Here is a 22,073-nt window from a genome sequence, read left to right on the forward strand (position 1 = left end):
TCCGTTTGATTATTAAAATAAGGAACTATTCACATAAGACTAAAGCATGATAGGGCAATAGAAATCATACAAATTGTTCTGTTTAGCTTCCTGGACATATGGGGATGTTTTTTTTTTAATGTTATTTTTACTTCAGGTAGTTTCAAATAATACAGCACTTTTTAAACAGAAAGTCACATCTGCTGGTCTATTCTTGACTGGTAGTAAAAAAAAGCACATTTATTAATTTCATCCTTAAATACAAAACAAAAATTGTAGCAATTTTTTAAAAAATTTTCTATTAATACATGGTTGTTAATAGGAAATAACCATAAAGTTAACAGTGCACTTAGGAGGACCCTTAAGCTACAGTTTCATTGAGATTATTTAAACAAATGTTTTAGTATTAAAAATGTCATATGTGACAATAATATTTGAATACTTGTTTCTTTCACTGACTAATCCATTTGCTTCAGATTGTGAAAGTGCTGAGCTGAGCCTGACAGCTACCAGGGGAGATACTACCCTTACTTTTTGGCCACTAGGAACTGGTTCAGTCAATTAAAAAAAACTATGGCCTCACCCTGGTCCCCCTGGTAAGTTTGACTTAGAACCAGCATGTCCTGGCACGCACTGCAAATTGATGGTAACTCGTGTCCCTTTTGTTTGCCTCTCTAAAAACATGTCACCCATGTGGAGTGTATGACTCATAGTTTTGTCATCTATCCACTGGCAAGATTTTTCCCCATCTTGGCACTGGACCTCTGCAGCTCCTCCAGGGTTACCGTGGCCTCCAGGAGATGATCCAAGCTTCAGTGATGCTTTAAACATCTCCACATCTTAACTCTAACCTGTCTGATCTGGTCCTTCACGATGCCGTTTGTTAATTGTTGCACATAACAGCTGCAGAATAAAATAAACACGGAAGGGCTCTGCTTATTAGGTGGCTTTTGTAGGAAATTTGTCGCACTGAATTCTGCTTAGATGTAAATGAGTAAAGAGGTCAAGTTGGTTACACATGCATGCCCCACTTTTAGAATTGTTTCCTTGTAAATGTGTTGTAAAACTGCATTTATTGTGCTGGTCTGAGGGTTATGGTCTAATAACAAAGCAAACAGTTCAAGGAACACTTACATTTTTCTCTTAAAGCCTATCCCCAATGCACCAGTACTCCTTAACTCCCCAAACATTGGCGTGTTAAAGATCTCACTGACCCGGTTTTTTGAATGAACAAAAGTCCAGAAAACATGATTAGTTAACAAAGATGATTTTAAACCAAATAAGAAGAAAATAAAAAAAACAGCACACCCAGCATACTAACAACACTAAGGAATTATTTTGTACATCTTAAACTCCACAGGTTTGCAAGTGGTACTAATTAAAGCTGCTGTGGTGAGAACTGCTGCGCATCCAGAGCAGATGCCCTGAGGGTGCAGACTGGCTCAGTTTATTCTGCTGTTTTGTTTTGTGTAATATTTTATATTATATTCATATTAAAATAACGGAGGGGGAAAAAAAAGACTTTGCTAACAGTAAACCAAAGCTGGACAGTGTTTGCAGAGGCGTGGTGCTGGGCTGCATTTATTCCCAAATGGAAGATGAACTTCTTTAATACGAAGCCTATAAGAGTAATGTAAGCAATTTGATGCAACATGCAAACTCAACGACACATTACAGCACACACAGAGACACAAAACAAAAAGTGGAATAACCTTGTGAATCTAAAACTATCTTTTTTTTTTTTACACTTGTTTCAACTAAAGCACTTGCATCTGAAGGTCACATTGTTGAATGTATTCTTTCTTTTTAAAAAAAAGCTTCCTCATCCAGTTTCTGTCCCTCTGGAACAACTATTAGTGTTTTTATTAAACTTTCAAATGTCTTTGAACATTTAAAAGTTACAGAATACAGCATGAAGGATGAAGAACAAAAACAGAAAATATTGCATTTCACTGTCTATTTCATTTGTTGATAATCATCTCTTATAAACTGTAAAAGCTATTTTATAAACAATGTTAAAATCATTATTGCAGTTGGCTGCATGTCTCTAAAATTGTCTTTGTGGTTTTGCCTCATTTATGCGACTGTTCGATAATATCTGTTCAGACCGATTCAACAGAAAATTGTCCTTGATGAACTACTTCTTTCAGGTTTTTTGCTTCGGCATCGACAAGCAAAAGCTCAAACCTCTGAAAAACAAAATCATGAACCTAAGCAATCAAACTCTCCAGTATTGAAATCCCTATTGTCTCTTTGTGCAACCTCTTTTGTCTGAGAGGCACTAATTTTACTCTTGTCAAATTTGTAAACAACTTTTTTTCTTCTTCTTCTCCGCTTTCTGTCAAGCTTTAATTTCATTGTCGATACGGGCGCAGCCTGACTCTGCAATCGCAAAGTCGTGTCTAAGAGCCCATTGTTGCACTGACGTCATGGGGGCCCAGCCACCCAGAGAAGACTCCTCGCAGCTCTCTGAAACCTTCTTGCATTGTGCACACCATTTCAGATGCATTAAGCGCCATTTTTGGCCAGTTCGTCTGTGTCACTTCTCCTTTTCATGGAAAGTAAAAGCATGCCTGGTGAGCGTCTCGACACATTTCCCCGTGAAATATTTAATGTTGCATGGCAGCTCATTTCTTTACCTCCGTTTCAGGGGACTCATTATGTTCCTTCTCCCACATGCCCTTTCAGATGTTTGTTATAATCGAGGCTGCCGGGGCCAGCCTCTCGGGTTTTGCTTTTACAAATGACACATGGCGCAGTTTCTTTGCCCGTCTGCATTCTTTGGATGCTTTTCTTTTCCCTCTGACCAGCTCAGCCAAATGGTGCAAAGATCCAGGACTCGCATTATTCAACACAACACCTCACAGATTCAACAGTCTGGCTTCAATATGGGAACACAACATGGAAATCACTCTTTTTTTTTTTCCTAACATGAGTCAGAATTAAATCTCCCCTTGAATAATAGATGCAGTTTTACTAGATTCAAAAGGTAAATGTTTTCAAGTCACACTTCTTACCAAACAAATGCGAGTAACAAACCAAAAGGCTGTCGTCCTCCGCTTTCAACATGTACCCTCGGCATTATTACAATATTTTTTTGATGGATTGGAAGCAGAATAAGAAGTGTGACTGTATTTATAAGCTGTACGACAATCACATTTCTCGAGACCCCGGGGAGTTTAAGAGCGATGTCTTCAGTCAACTTGTCTCCAGTTGAGCGGTGGGCTTATACTAGAGTGTGTCGGGGAAAAGCTGCCTTCCCATGTAGAGTGGGAAATTTAATTAGAGCTTAGGCTATGTGCGCGTCTGTAGGAGGATTTTTACAACAAAGCAAAGGGCAATTTTTATATTTTCTCTGCTCAACCAAATCATTGCAAAGATGTTTAATCCGTAGGGACATTTCCTATTTTTTTCCAATTTAGTCCTGACAGAAGATCTTTGAGGAACTCTCTGTCTGTCTTTAATAACCAGCATCTTCCCCCCCCCAGTCTCTCCTCGCTGTCCGTTCTGTTTTAAACCATAAAAATTTATACTTGTGTGAAGCATAGAAACCTCACGTCAGGACAACTTTGTGTTTTGAAATAACTACTAATGCCTCTAAGTAGATTGGAACATAGTCCAAAAGATAATTTATTTCGGAAATTAGTTTTCTAATCATAAAATTCTGTCGTGAAATAAAAAAAAAAGTTCCACTTCATAATATCTAGGGATTTTCAAACAGAGAAATGCTTTGGCGTTCACAATCATTTTAGGTAAGTCTAAGAAGTTGGTTGCAAAAGAAGCTGAGCGTTGTATTCAAGCAAATCAACTAAAAGTTGAGTGGAAGGAAAACATGCCAAAGAAGGTCCATTCAGAGGGTTATGGCTACAAGAGCCATGCCAACTGCTGGCGTTGGTTTTAATCGAGCCCAAATTCAGCGCAGCTGTCTACCCTGGAAATAATGAAAAAAAAAGTTATCTGCTGACAAGATTTATGGAGATGCATTCTTCACTTTTCAGCAGGACTTGGCAGCTGCCAAAAGTACTATCAGCTTGGTTCAATCACCCTGGCATTTCTGCCAACAAACCGGCCTGACCTAAAACTCGACAGAGAATCTGTGAATAACAATACAACTGAGCCAAAGGCTGTTAAAACGACACCGGCTTCCTTAAAACTTCAGCAGAGTTTGCGGTTTATTCTCGATTTCGGAGAAGGCTGGATGTTTCCAGAAGTAGTTTTCCAATTTCAGACAAAACTCCCTCAAAACGAGATTGTGGTTTGAGGGGAAATCTGTGAGGGATGGTGCGCCACACGTAGAAACGAGACGAAGAAAACGTGCACTTCCAGCAAGTACGACAGGAAGCACAAGCCCTCCAGGATTTTGAGATCCTACGGTGAATCTAGTAAAAATGACAGAGCTGTGACAGAAGAGTGGGAGGAAGTTTTCTTGGCTTCACATGAGCTTGGAGGGGAAGTATCTCAATTTGACCTGTATTCAAAAGCCCAATATATGATCTCCGTTATGATGCATGTCACATTTTAATGTAAATTCATTTCATCAAAACGCAGTAGGAAGGAGCAACAACATCAAGGAAGACAAAAAAAACTTCTTTTTTTTCATGGCTCTTTATATACAAAAAAAAACACACTATACACATTAAGGATGTAACAGTAGTTGTATCTGGATATATGGTGTGAGATTATTACAGTCCATATTTTAATGATGAATTCTGTCAAGTTATAAGAAATATCCAAGTCTGGTTCTTTTCAAAGCTCACAACCAATTTGTCAGCGTCGCGACAGCATTTAACGATGGACGAGGTTAAAATATCTGGGAAATCACAATGATTAACATATTAATGAGGATATGCACTTCCGTCTGGAATGTTCTCCCACTAAGTGGCAAAGGAAACAACAACAAGCAGCATTACGACAGCACTTAATTTACGCTGTAAACGTTTCATAAACTTGTGGAAGTTATTGAGTATTTTAATAACAAGCCGCTGCTATTGTGTGTAAAAGTGTTTTCATTTCTGAGTTAATCTCGACATCTTAAGATATAGAAACATCTTCTGAGTACAAGTCGAGTTGTTCTCTTAATATATATCTTTATAGGATGAAATAAAAGTTTTCTTTTAAAGCCTCTCAATATATTTAGTACAATAAGATTAATATATTCACTTAAACTCTACATGATCTTTGTTTTATTCCAGCATCTTTTTTATATATATATATATAAAAAATAAAAAAAACTATTCTATATGAAATATAAACTAAACACAATGAATAACGTGGGTGATTTAAACTCAAAATTTAAATAACATTTTTCCTTGGAATATTTCCCACTTTGGGCTAAGAATGGTCCAATTTTAGTGGTTGTGTATATAATATTAAACTACTCAAGTGCGCCTTTAATTCATCACCATTCAAATATTTACTTTAAATGTCTTTATGCCTAAATATTTTAAAATGAATTATTTAAAACTTGACACAGTTCCACAGACGTTTGACATGCTTCCGAAACAATATATGGAAAGTTTGAAGAAATAAACCAAACATTGACTTCATCGTGGCTTGGAGCGATTGACCATATGTGGGATGTGAAGGTCAGAGTTTGTGCGTCGTCGCCTACAAACAATTTTCCTATTTAAGCAGGGGTTTGTTTTTCTTTCCATATTTTAAAACAATGGGAATACAATAAGACAGGTAAAAGACTGACAATAATAAAGTGTCATATTTGCAATAAAATTGATTTCATTGAAAGCACATGCTTGATACGTCTCCTGTACAAAACTGTTAACACGTAACAACAGAGGAATGAATGAATGAATGAATGAATGAATGAATGAATGAATGAATGAATACTGCTCCATTTCTGTATACGGCTTCGTGTTACAACCTCGGCAAAGTCAGAGGCCAAATGTCGGTTTTTGCTCCACTGCTGTCTGAAACCAGAATGAGTGTTGTGAAGTCCAGGCGTTAAAAAAAAAGAATAAAAAAAAAAAAAAAGAATATATCTCTGGCTGTCAATAGTAACAATTATCAGAAATCTCAGTAGACCAATGGCATCGAGGGGGAAAGAATGTTACAAAAGATCAGGCCAGATCTTTTTGGCCTTCACAGAGAAATATCCCCGTCACATCCTGCGTTAACACGCATCTCGACAATTTAGGATTCGTCTTATTGAATCTTGTGAAGTCTGAAGTGGCACGCGAAGCCAGCGAAACAAGGACAGGTAAAAGTATTCAAACCATGTGACCGACAAAATAAATCTATCAACTTTTATATAAAAGGAACGAAGAATAAAACTCAATTCGGACTTCCGTATAGTCTCTTTTCTTTTAGGGCATATATTTGATCAGTTTACTCGAAATAAAGTGGTGCGACAAAATGCACAAATATAAGAGAGAGAGAGATAGTTATCAAGACGCATGTCAAGGTGATGTGTAAAAGAGGAATGCAGCTCTGGTAAACATGTTTCTTTCATTAATGATTCTTTACATCATCATGGCGTTTTTAAAGGGCTATTTCAGTCCGTTTTTAAATCAATTTATGTCAGTTCTTGTTCCAAATTTAGGATACTTGGTAAAACAAACTTGACCTGATTGTTTAAAGCTCAGTTAACAACCCCCCATCTGTTTTCTAACCTTTTTTTGGCATTTATACCCCATTGAATCATGCTCAGTTTAGGCGCTCTGCAGGTTCAGTTTAATATCTTGATTTAAAGTAGTCAAAAGGTAAAAAAAACTTTTATGTTTTTATGTTTGGATCCTCAGCCAGAAACCGAAGAATTAAAATACTGATAACTAAAATGTTGACGCGAAGTAGCTATTGGGGAAATCAAAAGTAAAGCATGTCAAATAAAGTATGAGACAATGGAAAAATGGCACTTCGTTCCAATAATTCAATTCATAGGAATTGATAGGAAAGAGTAAAAGTATCTAGACCAGCAAAATGATAAGACAATACTCTGACTTTGCCCAGACTTTGAAAAACTAGAAGCTCTGGTAAACATAATTTTCAGATGGCTGCATCATTGGCAACATTTCAAGCCTGCATTATATTTATATTTATATAGCCATCCAAACAACAACCTAACCTTTTTTAATTAAAAAGGCAACCTGGAATTAAATTCCTGCTTTTTATTACCCCAACTCGTCTAGACGAAGGAGGCGCCAGGCAAGAACTCTTAAATGGAAAAAAAAAAAAAAACTGCAATTGAAGGAAATGGTACAATCTGAAAACGGCAAGCCAAGCATGATGTGATCATTGGTTTGCAGCTAACGGCTCGGCGCAGGATATACGACGTCACCTGATCAGAATCTGTGCAGCGGAAGCACACGCGACTTTCAGTCGGCTGATGATAATTTACACTTCACTATTCAAGCCTAAAGGCGTCCACATCTTTGAAAGCTTCAGCAGCTGAGGGGATCATCGTCACCCACAGACGTCAGGATCCCAGTCTGGAACTTCTAGGATACAATGCCCCCTAGTGGCGATGTTTGGAACAGATCTAAAAATGGGGATTTCACAGTGAGGCACATCAGAGCGGAACAAACTGCCTCCTCCTCCTGTGCAATCTGTCCCACAGGCACTGACATCATCCTGAACCCCACACCTCCTCACCCCCCCAATCACCCCCCACTTTCTGTTCCAGGAGGATGTCCATATTTGGGCATTTGTAAGATTGTGGCATAACTTGGCAAGAACACCACTTTACAGCACATCTGAGCCACAGTCACAATTACAAAGGCAATGCTGCTTGTCTTTCCACCCAGCAACCTCTCATTACAAGGCCTGAAGTGAAAAAAAAAAACACAGACACACACAAACAAAACAAAAACAATAAAATACCCAATAGTTCTGATATTCTACAATAAATAAGAGGTCCTATTCAGCGAGCTATACACAGCACTGTAATCACAATAGATATGTGCAAATGTTTCAAAGGTGCCTTAACGTGGCCAAGGCCTTAAGACACACATGTAGCTGTCATTAAAGACATAAATATGTATCACCAGGAGCAACAGACCCCCGTCAAAGATGACATTGTATATGTTTTAGCAGGAGAAGCCGGGTTTAAGTAAATCTGAGTGAAGGTAGCACAGTTTTTATAAACATCCTCGTATCCTCTGACAGAGAACAACGCCATGGCTCATCTAAATACACACGGTTGGTTTTCCCTGCGCCGACAGGCCAAAGTGTCCGTTTCAAAGATGTCGACGGGCTTCAAAGAGAAATGAGGCGAGGATGCAGGGAGAGGAGAGAAAAAGCCCTTATGGCCGATGGAACCTGAAAGCAGAAACACAGAAGAGTCATGTCTATTAAAACCGAAAACAAGCAGACCGCAAAACACCAGCAGAGACTGTCTGAACTCAACAAAACAACATGTCGGGTTCCTACGAATGTTTCTAATCAAAATCTCCACTTTTCCTCGACATTTCTGTCAGTTTTGAGTAAGATTACAGCTATTATTAAATACAAAACATTTGCCTTTTTTTTTCTTTACAAAATCCATGAAGCAACATGATTCAGCAGTGTGGTAAAGGGATATTTCACCGCTTATGGATATTTGGACAACTTAAACCAGTTAAAATCTGTAACATTTGAAGAAATGTCTGGACCAATTCATTCTACATTTTTACTCATATTGTGATTAGTTTAATATCACAAAATAAAAATAAAATAAAAAAATCTAGTCATCTAAGCTTTACAAAGTTGGTTTTAGTTTAAGACCCAGATGTAGAAAAAAGGATCTAGAAGTGAAAAAGCATCGAAACATACTGCAAACAAATGTATTTATTTTTTATCTGGTAGTAATTTAAAATCAAATTAATCAATAAATTTGACAAAAACTCAAGTTGTGAAGAGTTAAAACAATGACAGTGATTTGCTACATAAAACTTATTTGTCACTTATTTGTAGAAAATAAAAAGGTTAGCCAAGTTATTTTTCTCTTCTTTTAGATGGTAAGAAATGAATTCAGGCTTTTTTTAAAACACATTTTTTCCACAATTATCTAGACAAAACGAAAGTTCTCTATTTTGCAGGGATTTTTTTTATAAAAAGAAAACCTGACGCATCAACCAAGGAAAACATTTAGCTGTTGCCATGGACAGGTGTGTTTCAACAGCAGGAAACAGGTACTTTGTTTATCCTCTCCATTTCCACTGCACTGACCACAGTAAAAACAAGTCAACATGGTGCTGCAGGAAAAAGCCCTGGAAGTACTTTCTTTTTAAAATTGTCTTAACTTTCCATGGTGCAAAGAATTTCAGAGTGTAACTTGAAATTGTCTGGGAGACAAAGAGAGAATTTTTAAAGAAACCGAAAGTACAACAAGCAGGTAATAGCTCCAGTGGGATGAAGTAGAAAACTTTGTTAGTCTGAACCTGTTCACATTTTCTGCTGCCTAGTCAGACTACAGCAAAACACTGGTTTAAATTTGCAAAATAAAGATGACTCGTATGTTCGGATGTTTGTTTTAGTTGATATTTTGAGTGCAAAACATGCAATCTTGTGTTTAAAATGATTTAAACCTCATAATTTCTGCTTATTGCCAAAATATTTATTTCTACTAAGCCATAAAGTAGCATTAATAAGCATCTTTGCCATATAAACATAATGAGAGAAAAAAACAGTTTTACGATCCTAAAATGGGCCACTTTGCTGCTTTTTCCTGCCCATAAATGTTAACATACAATTTCTATAACATAGGCAAATTTAGGAAAGGTTCCCACATGGGCTCTGAAAGCCCACAGGGCCACAATTAGAGTCAGATTTATTTTACATCAATAATGAGACGAGGAAACAAAAGTATTTTTTGTGACGCGTTTGTTCGGACTCACAAATCCAATACTGTTCAGGTGTAACAACATCTGAGAGACAAATCTGAACGTAGGTAATCAGCGCTGGCAGGTAATGAACTGCAACTGACCCACCATAACTTTAACAAGGAGAGTGGGAAAGGCTTTAGGAGGACACAATAACACGTATTGATCAGCGAGCGCTAATAAACAGCGCGGCTTCAGGACTCACTGAGCTAATTGACGGATGAAGCCTCAGAGTCAGGCTAAGTGGAGTGAAATGACTGCAGGGGTACCTTGTAAACTGTTTGCTGTCTTCATGAACCTCCATCTCTCGACTCTTAAACTCGTTCAGCTCCTTGCGGATAGCGGCCTGGGGGGACAGAGGACGCACAGACACAAACAGGCGATGATGAGAAAATCTTTAAACCCCAAAACGATACCCGAGTCGCTGACCTAACTCAGATTACAGCCCTTGGAATAACCCAAGCTGTTCAGCAACAACAGTTCCCTGTGCGTCAAGTGTTAGGTAAAGGACAAGTATGTGGATTAACACCTCATGCCTATTGTCAGGTATGGAGGAGGAGCTGTGATGCTGTGGGCCTGGTTCTGTTCCAAAGCCAACGGAAGCCTTGTTGGAGCACATGGCATAACTCACGCCTTGAAATATACAATGAAATTAAAGTTTTTCAGTGCAAGATTATTCCTCTGCAAAAAAGAAACATTTATTTAACATCTTGTAACACTGTGATATTGGGGATATTTCCACAAAGAGTCCCAGTATCTGTGAAGGATGACGTATATCCACTGAACTGTTTGCTGCAGTTATGGAAAATATAAATAAGTCAACATGGTCATGATGGAAAACAAGACAAGGGAAATAAAAGTTTTGGAAAATCTAATATAAGCAAGCTCAGTTAAAATGACTAATTTCGAGCTGCTTCACATTAATTAGCTGTCCTAAGGGAAACATTAGGGTTTATTTGGATCCATTTATCTTTTATAATGGGAAGAACGTGCATGTACTAGTACATCACTGCTCCACTCATTCTGTTACTGGAAATGTTCATTTTGAAACCTTTTCAGAATGCAGATTTTTTTTTATTTTAAAAAAAAAGGTTAATTTTACTTAAGTGGCAAAAGTCTGCTGATAAAACATAAAACTAAAATTATATATATATATAAAAAAACAAATAAAATTAGGTAATAAAATAATTTTTATTACATTTCAATACAACTAAAACTGGTTTATGCAGACGTATATATGGTAAGTAATACAATAAGGGAGCAGCATAATAAGGACATTATGTCCTTATAATAATGTCCTTATTTTGAGGGAATATAGTGAAGTACAGAGTAGAATATACCAGACTTTACCCCTCAAATCTATTTAGTCCAGTTGGATTAGGTCGACAGCTCCTGCACCTTAAACAAACAATCCATTTGACATTTTCCAATCCTGGAATTGCTTCGGCATTTGATTCTAATCTCTTATAATTAGGCGCACGCTCCGATTAGTGTTCAATGTGACCCAATTTATGAACTTTGTGTGATGTGCAGTTCCAAACATTAGCAGCAGGGGGCAAACTTGGCACATAGACTGAACTACAATCAAAACATCCAACACCCAAAACATGCGAAGAGACGGTTTCTACTGGTCCTGTTTAGACAAAACAGCTGTGCTGAATAAAAATAGAAAATGTATTGCTAAATTATCTCTTACTGTGCTCAGTATAAGTATTAAACTTTGTGCTTCGGTTGATTATTTGGTCCTTTAATCTGCCAACCAGCCCATTCTTAACGTCCAATACATAAAAAGGTGCCCTCAAATACGACTGAAGTAACAAAGGAAAGTAAACGGACAGCAGTACCTTGTCGGCGGGAGTAAGCCGTGTCCAGGGTTTGTCTGCCCGACGGTCGTAATCCTTGGCGTCCGTCACCTCCACATACTCATTAAACCGCAGAATCCTCCGAGCAATTAGCTCTGCCACTGTAGGCCTCACACTCAGCTACACACACAAACAAGAACAGAGACGTTAGTATGAAAAATAAATTTTGATAGATAAAAAAAAAAGTATCTTACAGAAGAGAAAAAAATCGACAGATTTCTCAGCTCGTCTTCCACCTACTGAACCTGAGATGAGCTCATCTGTCCACAAAAGCCAATTCTCTGCCTCCTTTCATGCCTCAGAGGGTAAAGTAAAGTCCATAAGTGTGCCCTGTGTGTGTGTGTGTGTGTGTGTGTTTGTGTGTGTTTGTTTACTCAATGTTAACAGTACCTTTCTGGTGAGTCTCCTTTTAATCTCTTGCTTGGCTTCTTTCTCCTCAGCTTCATTTTTCTCTGTGTGCAGAGAGTAAGCAGAGTCATTTCACTCCCATCGTGTCTCAACAAGCTTCTGCTTTTATTTGACATGGGATTTCCTAAGTCAAAATATGCACCGTTAACCGTTCAAATTTTATAAGTCGCTAAGATTTGACACAATACGATCATGTTGTTCTGTTTCTCAGACAGTGAAAGCGAAGCTGGATTGGTTTGCCATATGAATTCTCATCATCCATCGACGTAGGGACACAGCCGAAGGGCTGCAACTACTGACGTTGGGGGAAAATAACTACCGGCCAGACATTTTATTGCTGCAGCTGCTTTCGGTAACTTTTAGAAAAAAATATGTTAACATACTTGTTAAAACTTTCACTTTGTTGTGACAATATAACAAGAGATGGATAATCTGTTAAAAATATTAAATTATTTGTAATAATTTAATATTGTTAAAAATAATATTAAATTATTATTTAATATAATAATTTATATTAAATAAATTATGATTTATTTTGGTAAATTATTTATTTACATGTCTACAGATGTCCTACTGCCATCTGTAGACATACACAGCTTGCTCAGAAACACCCAAATAAAGCTGTCAATCATGCTCAAGTACTCGGTGCTCAATGTGTCAACTTACAGTTACAGGAAAATAGTTTGTTTGCCGTCGTCTGTGGCAATGCTAACAAGCCTGAGAATTTACAACAACCTATGGTGAGCTAGCAGTAGCAGGGTGCGAGTGTTGCATACTCAAGCTTGATTGACAGCGCTAAGACCCTCCTCCTGGATTGGTTGTTTCTGACCAAGTGGTGTAGTTAGTTCTGGGAGTACTGGGAGAAGGTAGAGGAGTCTGAGTCATTTTGTCACGACAAAGTAACAGCTTTAACAGATATGTAAGAAAAATAAATAAAACAGAGTTAATAAAAGTTACCCAGTGCAGCTTTAAGCAGATTGGCTTCAGTTTAGAAATCTCTCCGATTTGAGAAACCTAAAGCAAAATGCCATCCATGTATCAATGTCTCTTCAGACAGACTTATTAAAAAAAGTTGACATGCGCAGTGATCTTAGTCTTCTCCAAGTTAGAGGATTTAATTCCTGCTCAGTGTCCTGAGTCCCAAACAAGTCTGTTTGGACACAGGGTGTCCAAACTTTGTGGGCCAAAATTGCTGAGCCAAAAGAACTTGTGGGCCAAGAAAGCAAAAAGAACTAAAATCAAGCAAATATAGTCGTCCATTTATTTTGTTTTGTTTGGAAGGAAAGGAATGCTATTCATTGTAGATCCAAAACTTTTTGTGTTTGGTGTCTTAAACAAAGACATCTGGTCTTCAAATACTTTTGGGTTCGATTAAAGACATTTATCATCAGTTATAAGGACAGGATTTGAGTGAAGCAAAGTCGGCTTTTCAGTAAAAGTCTCTGGTTGGACGTGGTTCAAATTATTATAAAAGTTTGGTCATAAAAAGATGAATACATTGTGTATTCATCTTGAATACATACATGACAGTATGTATTAATCATACAATTGACTTCATACTGTTTGTGAGATGTAACTGTCTTACATCTCCAATTGTAAGACAGTTATGTTGTTAATAATGTTACCTTGATTTCAAATAAAACGTCTCTGCCTACATCAACCACTTGTGATGGACGGGACAAATTCTGTCCAAAGGCCACAAATGGGACCTGGGCCACAATTTGGACACCCCTGATGCGATGTCTGTCTGTCTAATTTAGGAGGCATATGAGGTTATGTGAAGAGCTGAAGGAGGCTGGACAACATGAACCCTGAACAACTAGAACACCTCAGCTCCATGAACCAGCACATTCATTTATCACTGTGAGAAAATGATGACCACAAACCATGTTTTCCTTTGGAGCAGCAAGCAAAGGACGTGCATTAGCATTTTCAAGAAGTGTTCTTTGTTTCTTCTTCAAAGATTCAATTTGTTTATTTTCACACAACAAGATTATATAATGAAATTACAGGACTTGATCTGTCAGCCAACTCCCATTTTGAGCTCATCAGCTGTGAAAGTTGAGTTCCTCTGCGCTTGGGATGAATTTATTTGCTCTGCACCAGCAAAACACGCTAAAGTAGCGCCGAAAATCATCTTATGGGTTCGCATTTATGCGCTGAGCTCAAACGTCAAAGGAACGGACAAAATTGTTTTCTACAAAAAAAGCCTTTCTGTGGATTTGGTGTTATGCTTGCCTGAAACGTGTTTGTTTGTAGCGCAGCAATATCCCTAAACCCTGCCCTAATCTTCACATGATGAAGATTAGGAAAAGATTTCATAGACTTACGTTTGAGGATGTTTCTCTGCTCCAGCTCCTCTGTGGTGGGTCTTTGGCTCAGGCGTCTAAAACAAGAAGATTATGCCCACATGAAATTTTTACAAAAGAGCTAATAGAATATAACTGAAACATTCCCCTGACCTCAGAAAGGAAAATTAATATCATTCTAACACATTTAAAATCTATTTAACACCTTTTGTTGCCGATTATAATAGATCCAGTGCCAACTGCCATCATCCTCAGTGCTTCGCCGCGTATCACTGGTACTATTACACCACCCACGTCAACGCCGTTAAATCATTACCAATCTGTTATTGTCCCACAGCCGAGTCAAATCTATGACAGGTAGCACCTACCCACACTTTCACAGCATCCTTTAGTGAGTCTCAGTGTGTGTACCTGACTAATTTGGAGCCTATCTGCTGGCGGAGCTCGTGCCTCTCCGTCTCCGAGCTTCTTGGCAAAATGTTTTTCTCCTCCAACTCCTCTTTGCTGGGTCGGTTGCCCAGCTTAATGTTCAGTGTGTCTCGTCTGCGGATCTTGCTGGCCAAGGAGTCTGACGAGAGGGAACAGAGATCGATAAATTGAGTTCTTAAGGCAATAAAAAACTTGAGGTAAAACTTAATATTGACTGACGATTAATATATGAAATATTAAAGTAATGCATTGCTGATAAAGTACACGAGTTTTTTTTTTTTTAAATTTGTGCGAACTTGTCATTTTAGTTTAACTGACTAAAATGACAAAAAAAAAAGAACTTGCTGGCTAATGAGAAAAGTTTCAATGTCAGTTCTGGTACATTAAAAATAAAATGTGCCAGAACACTGGTGAGTCAGATTATGATTCACTTAAATGAGCTTAAAAAAAGAAAAGAAAAGAAAGAACAGTCCAAATAAACCTCCCAACACACCTCGCTTGTTTTCATGTCACACACTTATTACTACATCAATAAATTGACTTCATACTGTTTGTGTATTCATCTTCGTCGTCCTCTTCATCATCATCGGCCCGATACGGGATGGGTCCATCCGAATCAGAATCACTGGTCTGGCTGTCTCTTGGCCTATCGGGGATAACCGTCGCCTCAGCCTGGTCCATCTTCACGCTCAGAGCTGGCTGCTTTTCCGAATCGCCCGCTGCTGACCTGCACAGGTCGATAACAGGTCAATAACACATCAATAACAGGCCAATGACAGGCCATTGACAGGCCATTAACAGGCCAATAACAGGCCAATAACACATCAATAACACATCAATAATAGGCCATTGACAGGCCATTGACAGGCCAATAACAGGCCAATAACACATCAATAACAGGCCATTGACAGGCCATTAACAGGCCAATAACACATCAATAGTTGTGTTGTGCCAATAACACAACTATTGATGAGCTAGGAACCCACAACCTGGGTTCCTAGCTCAAACATGGGCAAATGATTAAGTTATTTAACAAATTGACTGTTTGACAGTTCATTGCAGAAGAATTCATACACTTTGAACTTTTTATTTTGTTACATTATAATAAAAAAAAGACAAGCCATTGGATTTTATTAGCACTTAAAGCGACGGACCGACACTGAAATCCACACCATTGTGTTGTGCAAGGAAAACCATAACTGTCACCCTGAGTTTTATTTGTAAATTATTAAGGTGTGGTTTGCATATGTATTCAGTTTTATTTACATCTTAAGCTGAAAATAAAACCCGATACATTTACAGCAGCTTAGCAAATCTAAAAAATAAAATGCATACAGTTTCTCTTTGGCAAAAAAGCTCAAGCTGTGAGCTTTTTTGCTCTCGGCTTGAGCGTCTGAGTAACAGATTCTCAATTGGATTTAGGACTTTAACTAGGCCATTCTAACACATGGTTACGCTCTGATCTAGAGCACTGACTGCATGTTCGGGGTTGTTGGCCTGCTGCAAAGTCAACCTCTGTTTCAGTCTTCAAGCAGATGTTTCAGGAATGATTTGCTTTTAGCTTTACTCACTTTTTAACTTCACTAACTTCTCTTGCAAAGTTACTCTGGACATTCTGCCTTCTCTAATAAATTCTCCTGACGTGTCCGTTTAGTTCAGGGAAAAGGAGTGTCTGGTATTTTCACCAATGTACCATCCCTGTTCTGTTATCAGAAGATGATTTGAACAGAACTCTATGAAATGTTTCGAACTCTCCAATGTGCTCATCAAACTTCTGCAATCTTCACAGAACAGATTACCGAGATTAAATGACATACAAGGAGATTATTTACTCACTAAGTGACTTTTGAAAGTGAATTGTTGCAGTACTTTTTTAAAAGCAGTATTTCTTCAAATCTTGTGTCATTTGTGTCTATGATTATGCAAAAAAAACATTATGTACAGGAGAAAATAAGAGTCTGACTGGACCTCTTACAATCAGCTACAGAAAAAATATCCATAGGGACTATATGGCAGAACTTTAGCATGGTATGAATTATTAATATCAACATCAATACTATCGGACTATATGATCACAAAATAAAAACTTGCGCACACACAAAGGCAAATAAGTATAAGCGTCACCTGGAGTTGTTCTCTTTACCACAATCTGTTTCTCCTTGCTTTGTCGCATCTTTCCCATCCTCTAATTCTGTCCTTTCACGTTTCTCCCCCTGCGAGCCGTCGTCTTTGTCTCCTGTGAAGGAGGTGTCCTCTGTAGTCTGGTTGATATGAGAGGACTGGTCTGTGGTCTCAGGAGCCACAACCTTGCGAGTCTCTTCCCTTGACGCAGCGTCATTTAGAGCTGATTTAGACTCTAGATCAGCTTTCGAACAAACAGCCCGATTTCCCTCTGCCTTGCTTCCTGAGGCTTTGGATGAAGGAGGCTTGTTGTTTGAGGAAGGCGGAGATGATTTTAGCTCCTCAGGCTGACTAGGAGTCTCTGTGGAGGTTTTCTGAGGTTCAGCTGAAGAAGCTGAAGCATCTGGTTTCTTGGTGGTCTTTGCAGGCGTCCCTTCAGACCGGGCCACAGTATCCTTGGGCAGCCGAGAGCGCGGTGTGATGGTGGTGGAGGTGGTGGCTTTACTCGCGCCTCCCGTCTTTTTTGGGTTTGAGGATTTGGCTGAGGAGGAACGGAAAAACCTCCAGTCAGTATCAGAAAACCAAACATTAGTGAGCTAGAGTTAAACAAGCAAGCTGTAAATACAATCGTTCAGATTTCTAAGACGTGGATTAAAGCCCAAACAATATAAGTTACAAGTCAAGATCAAGTCAAATGAAAATTATATTCAAGATTGTTTTTGCAATTAAAAATGCAAATAAAGTAAAGCTACACAATAGTGTTTACATATTTAAAAAAAGAAAAAAGAAAAAAATTATTGTAGAGGAGATATTACAAAGTGGCAGAGATGGGGATGTATGCAGCATTTTGTGTTTGTTTGATGGATGCTGACAAGTAGAGTTTCAGCAGTGAAGTGAGAAAAAACACTGAGCAAACAAAGGAGCAGGAGCGAAGGCTGTGTGTGTTTGCAGCACTACTGAAGAGCTCCTCTGCAACTATTTTGCTGTCTAAACTTGCTTTATTTACACTTAAAAACAATAATAAGAGGGCGTTAGGAATGTTGCACTTATGTCCCAAATTGCAACCACGGTTTGTCTTCCAGGAAAAGCAATGTGAGCAACAACTGTGACGCATGCACAAATGTAAAATTTGACAATGAATCTCATTAAGACCAAATCAGATGAGTGATTAGGAAATTTCATGTGTTGATCTATAGAACTACATGACGTCAGTGAAGAACTCTACCAATTTACCTCTATTCGGTAAGAAATGTGTTAGTGGTCTAACCCTCTCTATTATTGGAAAACACCAAAAGCCACAATGTTTTAATCTGAAAAATTACAACTCGCCTGTAGCTAAATTTGACATAATTTTTGTCTCTCACTGCCATGGTTTACAGAAGCCTAATTTGGTTTCTGCAGCAGCGTTATCATATGTCCTCCAAAGTGACAAACAGGAAGCTAGTTAGTGTGGCTGATTCCCATTGAGATAAGATGACACGCTCCATCATACAGGAGGAAGAGAGGAGATGCTGATTCATCACATCAAAAGGAGTCAGCGGATGTCACCTGGACATCTTTAAAAGGGTATTATGATGTTGATGTATACTTTTTTAGTTAACAAACCATTATAAAAAATGTTGATTTTTTTCTGGAAGTATTTCTACACGACCACATTTGTTTTTCTTGTAAGTGAGGGGAAGTAGCCTTCGTTTGTAAAAGGCCGAGGAGGGGCAGCATTGTTTTGTTTCGGTCGCAATCCAATGAAATAATTTTAAACTATTACAGAAAAACTGTCTTGTTTATGACATTCATACCCACTGGTGTCAACTCAAAATACACCACAATAAGCTCCACATGCTAACTGGAAGCATTTCCTCTGCAATCTGATCTCAGATAGCTGGAAGAAGATGAGCTGATTAACTCATATGTGCAGCTAAAAATGATCTTATGTGTACTGATATAACTGTCAATGGCAGGTTTAGCCACCAGGTGTCAGTATTATTTTTGGTCACATGGTGAAGCTAGGATAGATGTAAGCAGAAGAAGTGGTTGTAGTCGAGGTGTGGCAAATAAAATATGGTAAATAAGCACAATAGCATGTTTTCATTTAGTTGTTTCTTAGGAATTAAAGGAAAAACGTGTTTAAATTGCAGGCTGTGGAGGTTAAAAGAAGGCGGTGATGAGTTCAAGTCTCCATACAGCGTCATGTCACAATCTGTCTAAAATCTATATAGTGGTAGAAGCAATGTTCATCTTGTTAAGGATGCTGGTTTATCTCCAGGCTTGTACAAGATGGAGATGGATGTCCATACAAACCACAAATGCGTGTTAGTTTTTGAACTGAATCCCTCAGAGGGACATTTGTCTCTGATTCAGACTTTCCTTTCTCTTCTCCTGCCTGCTCCAAGTTTAGCTTCGGATGTGTACATATTTACATCTCCATCTGTCTGCTCCAGCAGATTAGATAACTGGTGAAGGTGGTAAAAAAGCAGCAAACTGGTCATTTTTGGGGTTTAGATTGTGTCAAACCAGCCGCCTCAGCAGACGCCGTAGCACATTCGAAGGCAGAAAAATGCTTTTGCATGGATCATAACTTTGTACTGTGACTCCACAATGGCAAACAGTGTAGCCAACGGTAAAAAACTAAATATGCACACATGCAAGGAGCTGATCAAGATTATAAAGGATGCTGTGTGCTCACTTCAAAAGAAGTTTAACCTGAAACAGTGAGTGCTTTTTAAAGCTGCACCGCCAGCTATAATGTTTCAAGGTTAAAAATGAAAAGAAGAAAAAGAAAAAGGAAACATAACACCTAAGGTGATATGAAATAAAGCCGCTTTTCAAAGCTTGTATATCGTCTTTGTGTTCATGCAGAAGAAGCCAGAGAAAAATTAAAATGTTTGAACTTCAGACACAAATAAAAACAACTTCTGTACAGCTGCTTCAGTAAAATGTCTAGAGAGAAAACTAGAGAAATGCTGTTTGTGCTTCTGTGGACTCGACGACACAGAAGAAGAGGTGTGATAAACGTACCCTCACAATTTCATCCAACCAGTACAATCCACACACACACACACACACACACACACACACACACACACACACACACACACACACACACACACACACACACACACACACACACACACACACACACACACACACACACACACTTGAATATAGAAGTGTTTCCACAGCTACACACAAACCATCACTTCTGCTTTCGCAGAAAACAGAGATCATAAATGAAGCACTTCAACTGCAGGAAGACTGGTAATCCCCTCTATTAGAGGGAGTTTTTGTAGCCACTTGACCTGACTTACACTTGATGGTGTTTCAGGGTATCAACACCCCTTGAACACGTCACTCTTTGCCATGTTACAACCATCAGACTCGGTGTGTTTCCTTTGGATTTGACAGACCAGTTGAACATGATTGTGAAATCTCCAAAAAAGAATGTGCCATGTCAGATGTTTCACATTGTTTTACCTAACAATGCCTTAACCCCTCAACTTCCACCCCTAAAACGCTTACGTGTAAGTGAATGGGTTTATGAAGACACCAGGGTTTGCAAGATTGCTAAGTGGGTTTTAACTTCTACACAACTGCGGCATTGATGGTTCTGATATCTTCAAGATATTTTCTTTTACTAATGTTCCCCAAAAAAACTCTGAGGAAAACAACTTCATTTATTCTCAGATTTAATTAATTGTGAATTGACTCTTTATTAATTAGCTGTATTTCTGAAGGCAAATTGTGGCATTGGATTTCATTTTAGGGTGCAAAAACGTATACACATTTCTTGTACACATATATAAACACAGAGCAACACCTAAGTAAAAATATTCATCTGTCTGTTCATCAAAAAATAAAACCCTGTTTTCTTTTCCGTCAACTTAACAATGAGCAGCATCTTTGTGTTGGTCTATTGCATAAAATCCCAATGAAACACACAGATGTTTGTGGTTGCAGCGTGACGAAATATCAAAACACCAAGTGCACGATGAGGTGTACATGCACACGTGGTTAACTGGTGGAGTTTATTTTAAGGAGGGCCGCGTTACTTGGTGAGTTCTTCAGGGATACGGCACATTTTCCATGCAGGGCGGCAGACAGGCAGGCAGGGAGGCAGCAGCTCTCAAGGGGACCGCGGGCTTCAGTCTCATCCAGCTGAACTTACCAACCCCTCGACTTGTGGTGTTAGTGTGCCGTGGGTTAGCTTTAGCCTGCGTGGATGCGCCTGCCTTGCCTGTGGTTTTAGCTGCCTTTTTAGCTCCTGGAGCACCTTCTTTGTGTCGCGTTGCGGTGGTGGCGGTGGTGGCGGTGGCACCACCGGCTCTGGTGGCGGTGGTGGCCGCAGCGGCACTTTGCTGTTTTTTAGCTGCAGCGTCTCGAGGTCGCACCTGGTTTGTCCGGGCAGGTGGTTTAGTCACGCACCTTTCTGAGCAGTTCAGAACAGGCAGGAAGGAAGAAGTGAAGAATTTGTAGAATTAAAAAGACACTGTGCATTTGCATTGTTGCAAAGAGATGAACAGGCTGGCATGCAGGCAGCAATAGACTGTGAAAAATAGTAGAGGTGGTGTTGGGGGGAAAAAAAAAAGAAGAGCTGACGCCTTTAAATAGACTTTGATAGATGATGTATGTGCATTACTTTCCCAGCATCCCAGCTCTCATGGTATCTGTTGCTTTATTTGCTAAATCTGCTCCCTTTGGCTTTCTGACTATTGGCAAATTGCTACAAGTTCAATGCTAACGCAATTGAGAGGACAACATCACAACACTTAAGCAGCATCAGTCTGAGGAGCAGAGGCCTGAGAGAGTGGGACGCATTAGGAGGAGGAGATGCTGCGCTGCTCGGACTGTGGCTCCCTGCTGGAGGCTGATGTAATGGCATTATCAGTTTGAACACATTAGGCTCCTTCATTGATCCCTCAGAGAGGTCAACGCTAGCGAGAGAACGGACACATTTACAAATGCAATGCGTAGTTTCAAAACCTACTAAAGACTGAAAAAATATTCTGGACAACGAAAATTAACCGTTTAAAAAACAAAAAATGGTCTTAGCAGTTCGTTTGGCCCAGGGGAGCTATAGCAACGATGACCCAACAATCTTCTACAGATCTGATTCTGGCATTTTGTGGTAAAGTGCCTTTTAGTGGAGACGTACCGAG

General features: G+C 38.9%; 1 protein-coding gene across 6 annotated transcripts in view; it reads right to left on the minus strand.

Annotated features, from left to right (window-relative positions):
* Positions 1 to 105: 105 nt before the first annotated feature.
* The window catches only part of phactr2 (phosphatase and actin regulator 2), a 55,526-nt gene continuing 33,558 nt past the window's right edge, over positions 106 to 22,073 (minus strand). For 4 of the 6 annotated variants that reach the window (XM_081616223.1, XM_081616221.1, XM_008429203.3 and 1 more), the window contains 9 exons: positions 21,083 to 21,343; positions 16,924 to 17,461; positions 15,348 to 15,526; positions 14,782 to 14,938; positions 14,392 to 14,447; positions 12,044 to 12,105; positions 11,636 to 11,773; positions 10,061 to 10,137; positions 106 to 8,250 (listed from right to left, as the gene is read on the minus strand). In XM_081616223.1, the coding sequence (XP_081472349.1) occupies positions 8,235 to 8,250; positions 10,061 to 10,137; positions 11,636 to 11,773; positions 12,044 to 12,105; positions 14,392 to 14,447; positions 14,782 to 14,938; positions 15,348 to 15,526; positions 16,924 to 17,461; positions 21,083 to 21,343 (1,484 nt within the window). In that variant the 3' untranslated portion in view covers positions 106 to 8,234. The remainder of the gene's footprint in view (positions 8,251 to 10,060; positions 10,138 to 11,635; positions 11,774 to 12,043; positions 12,106 to 14,391; positions 14,448 to 14,781; positions 14,939 to 15,347; positions 15,527 to 16,923; positions 17,462 to 21,082; positions 21,344 to 22,073) is intronic. The other 2 variants (XM_081616222.1, XM_081616224.1) reach the window with 2 other exon arrangements.

The sequence above is a fragment of the Poecilia reticulata genome, chromosome 15, assembly GCF_904066995.2.
Source record: "Poecilia reticulata chromosome 15, P_reticulata-male-v2, whole genome shotgun sequence".
NCBI classification, from domain to species: Eukaryota; Metazoa; Chordata; class Actinopteri; order Cyprinodontiformes; family Poeciliidae; genus Poecilia; species Poecilia reticulata.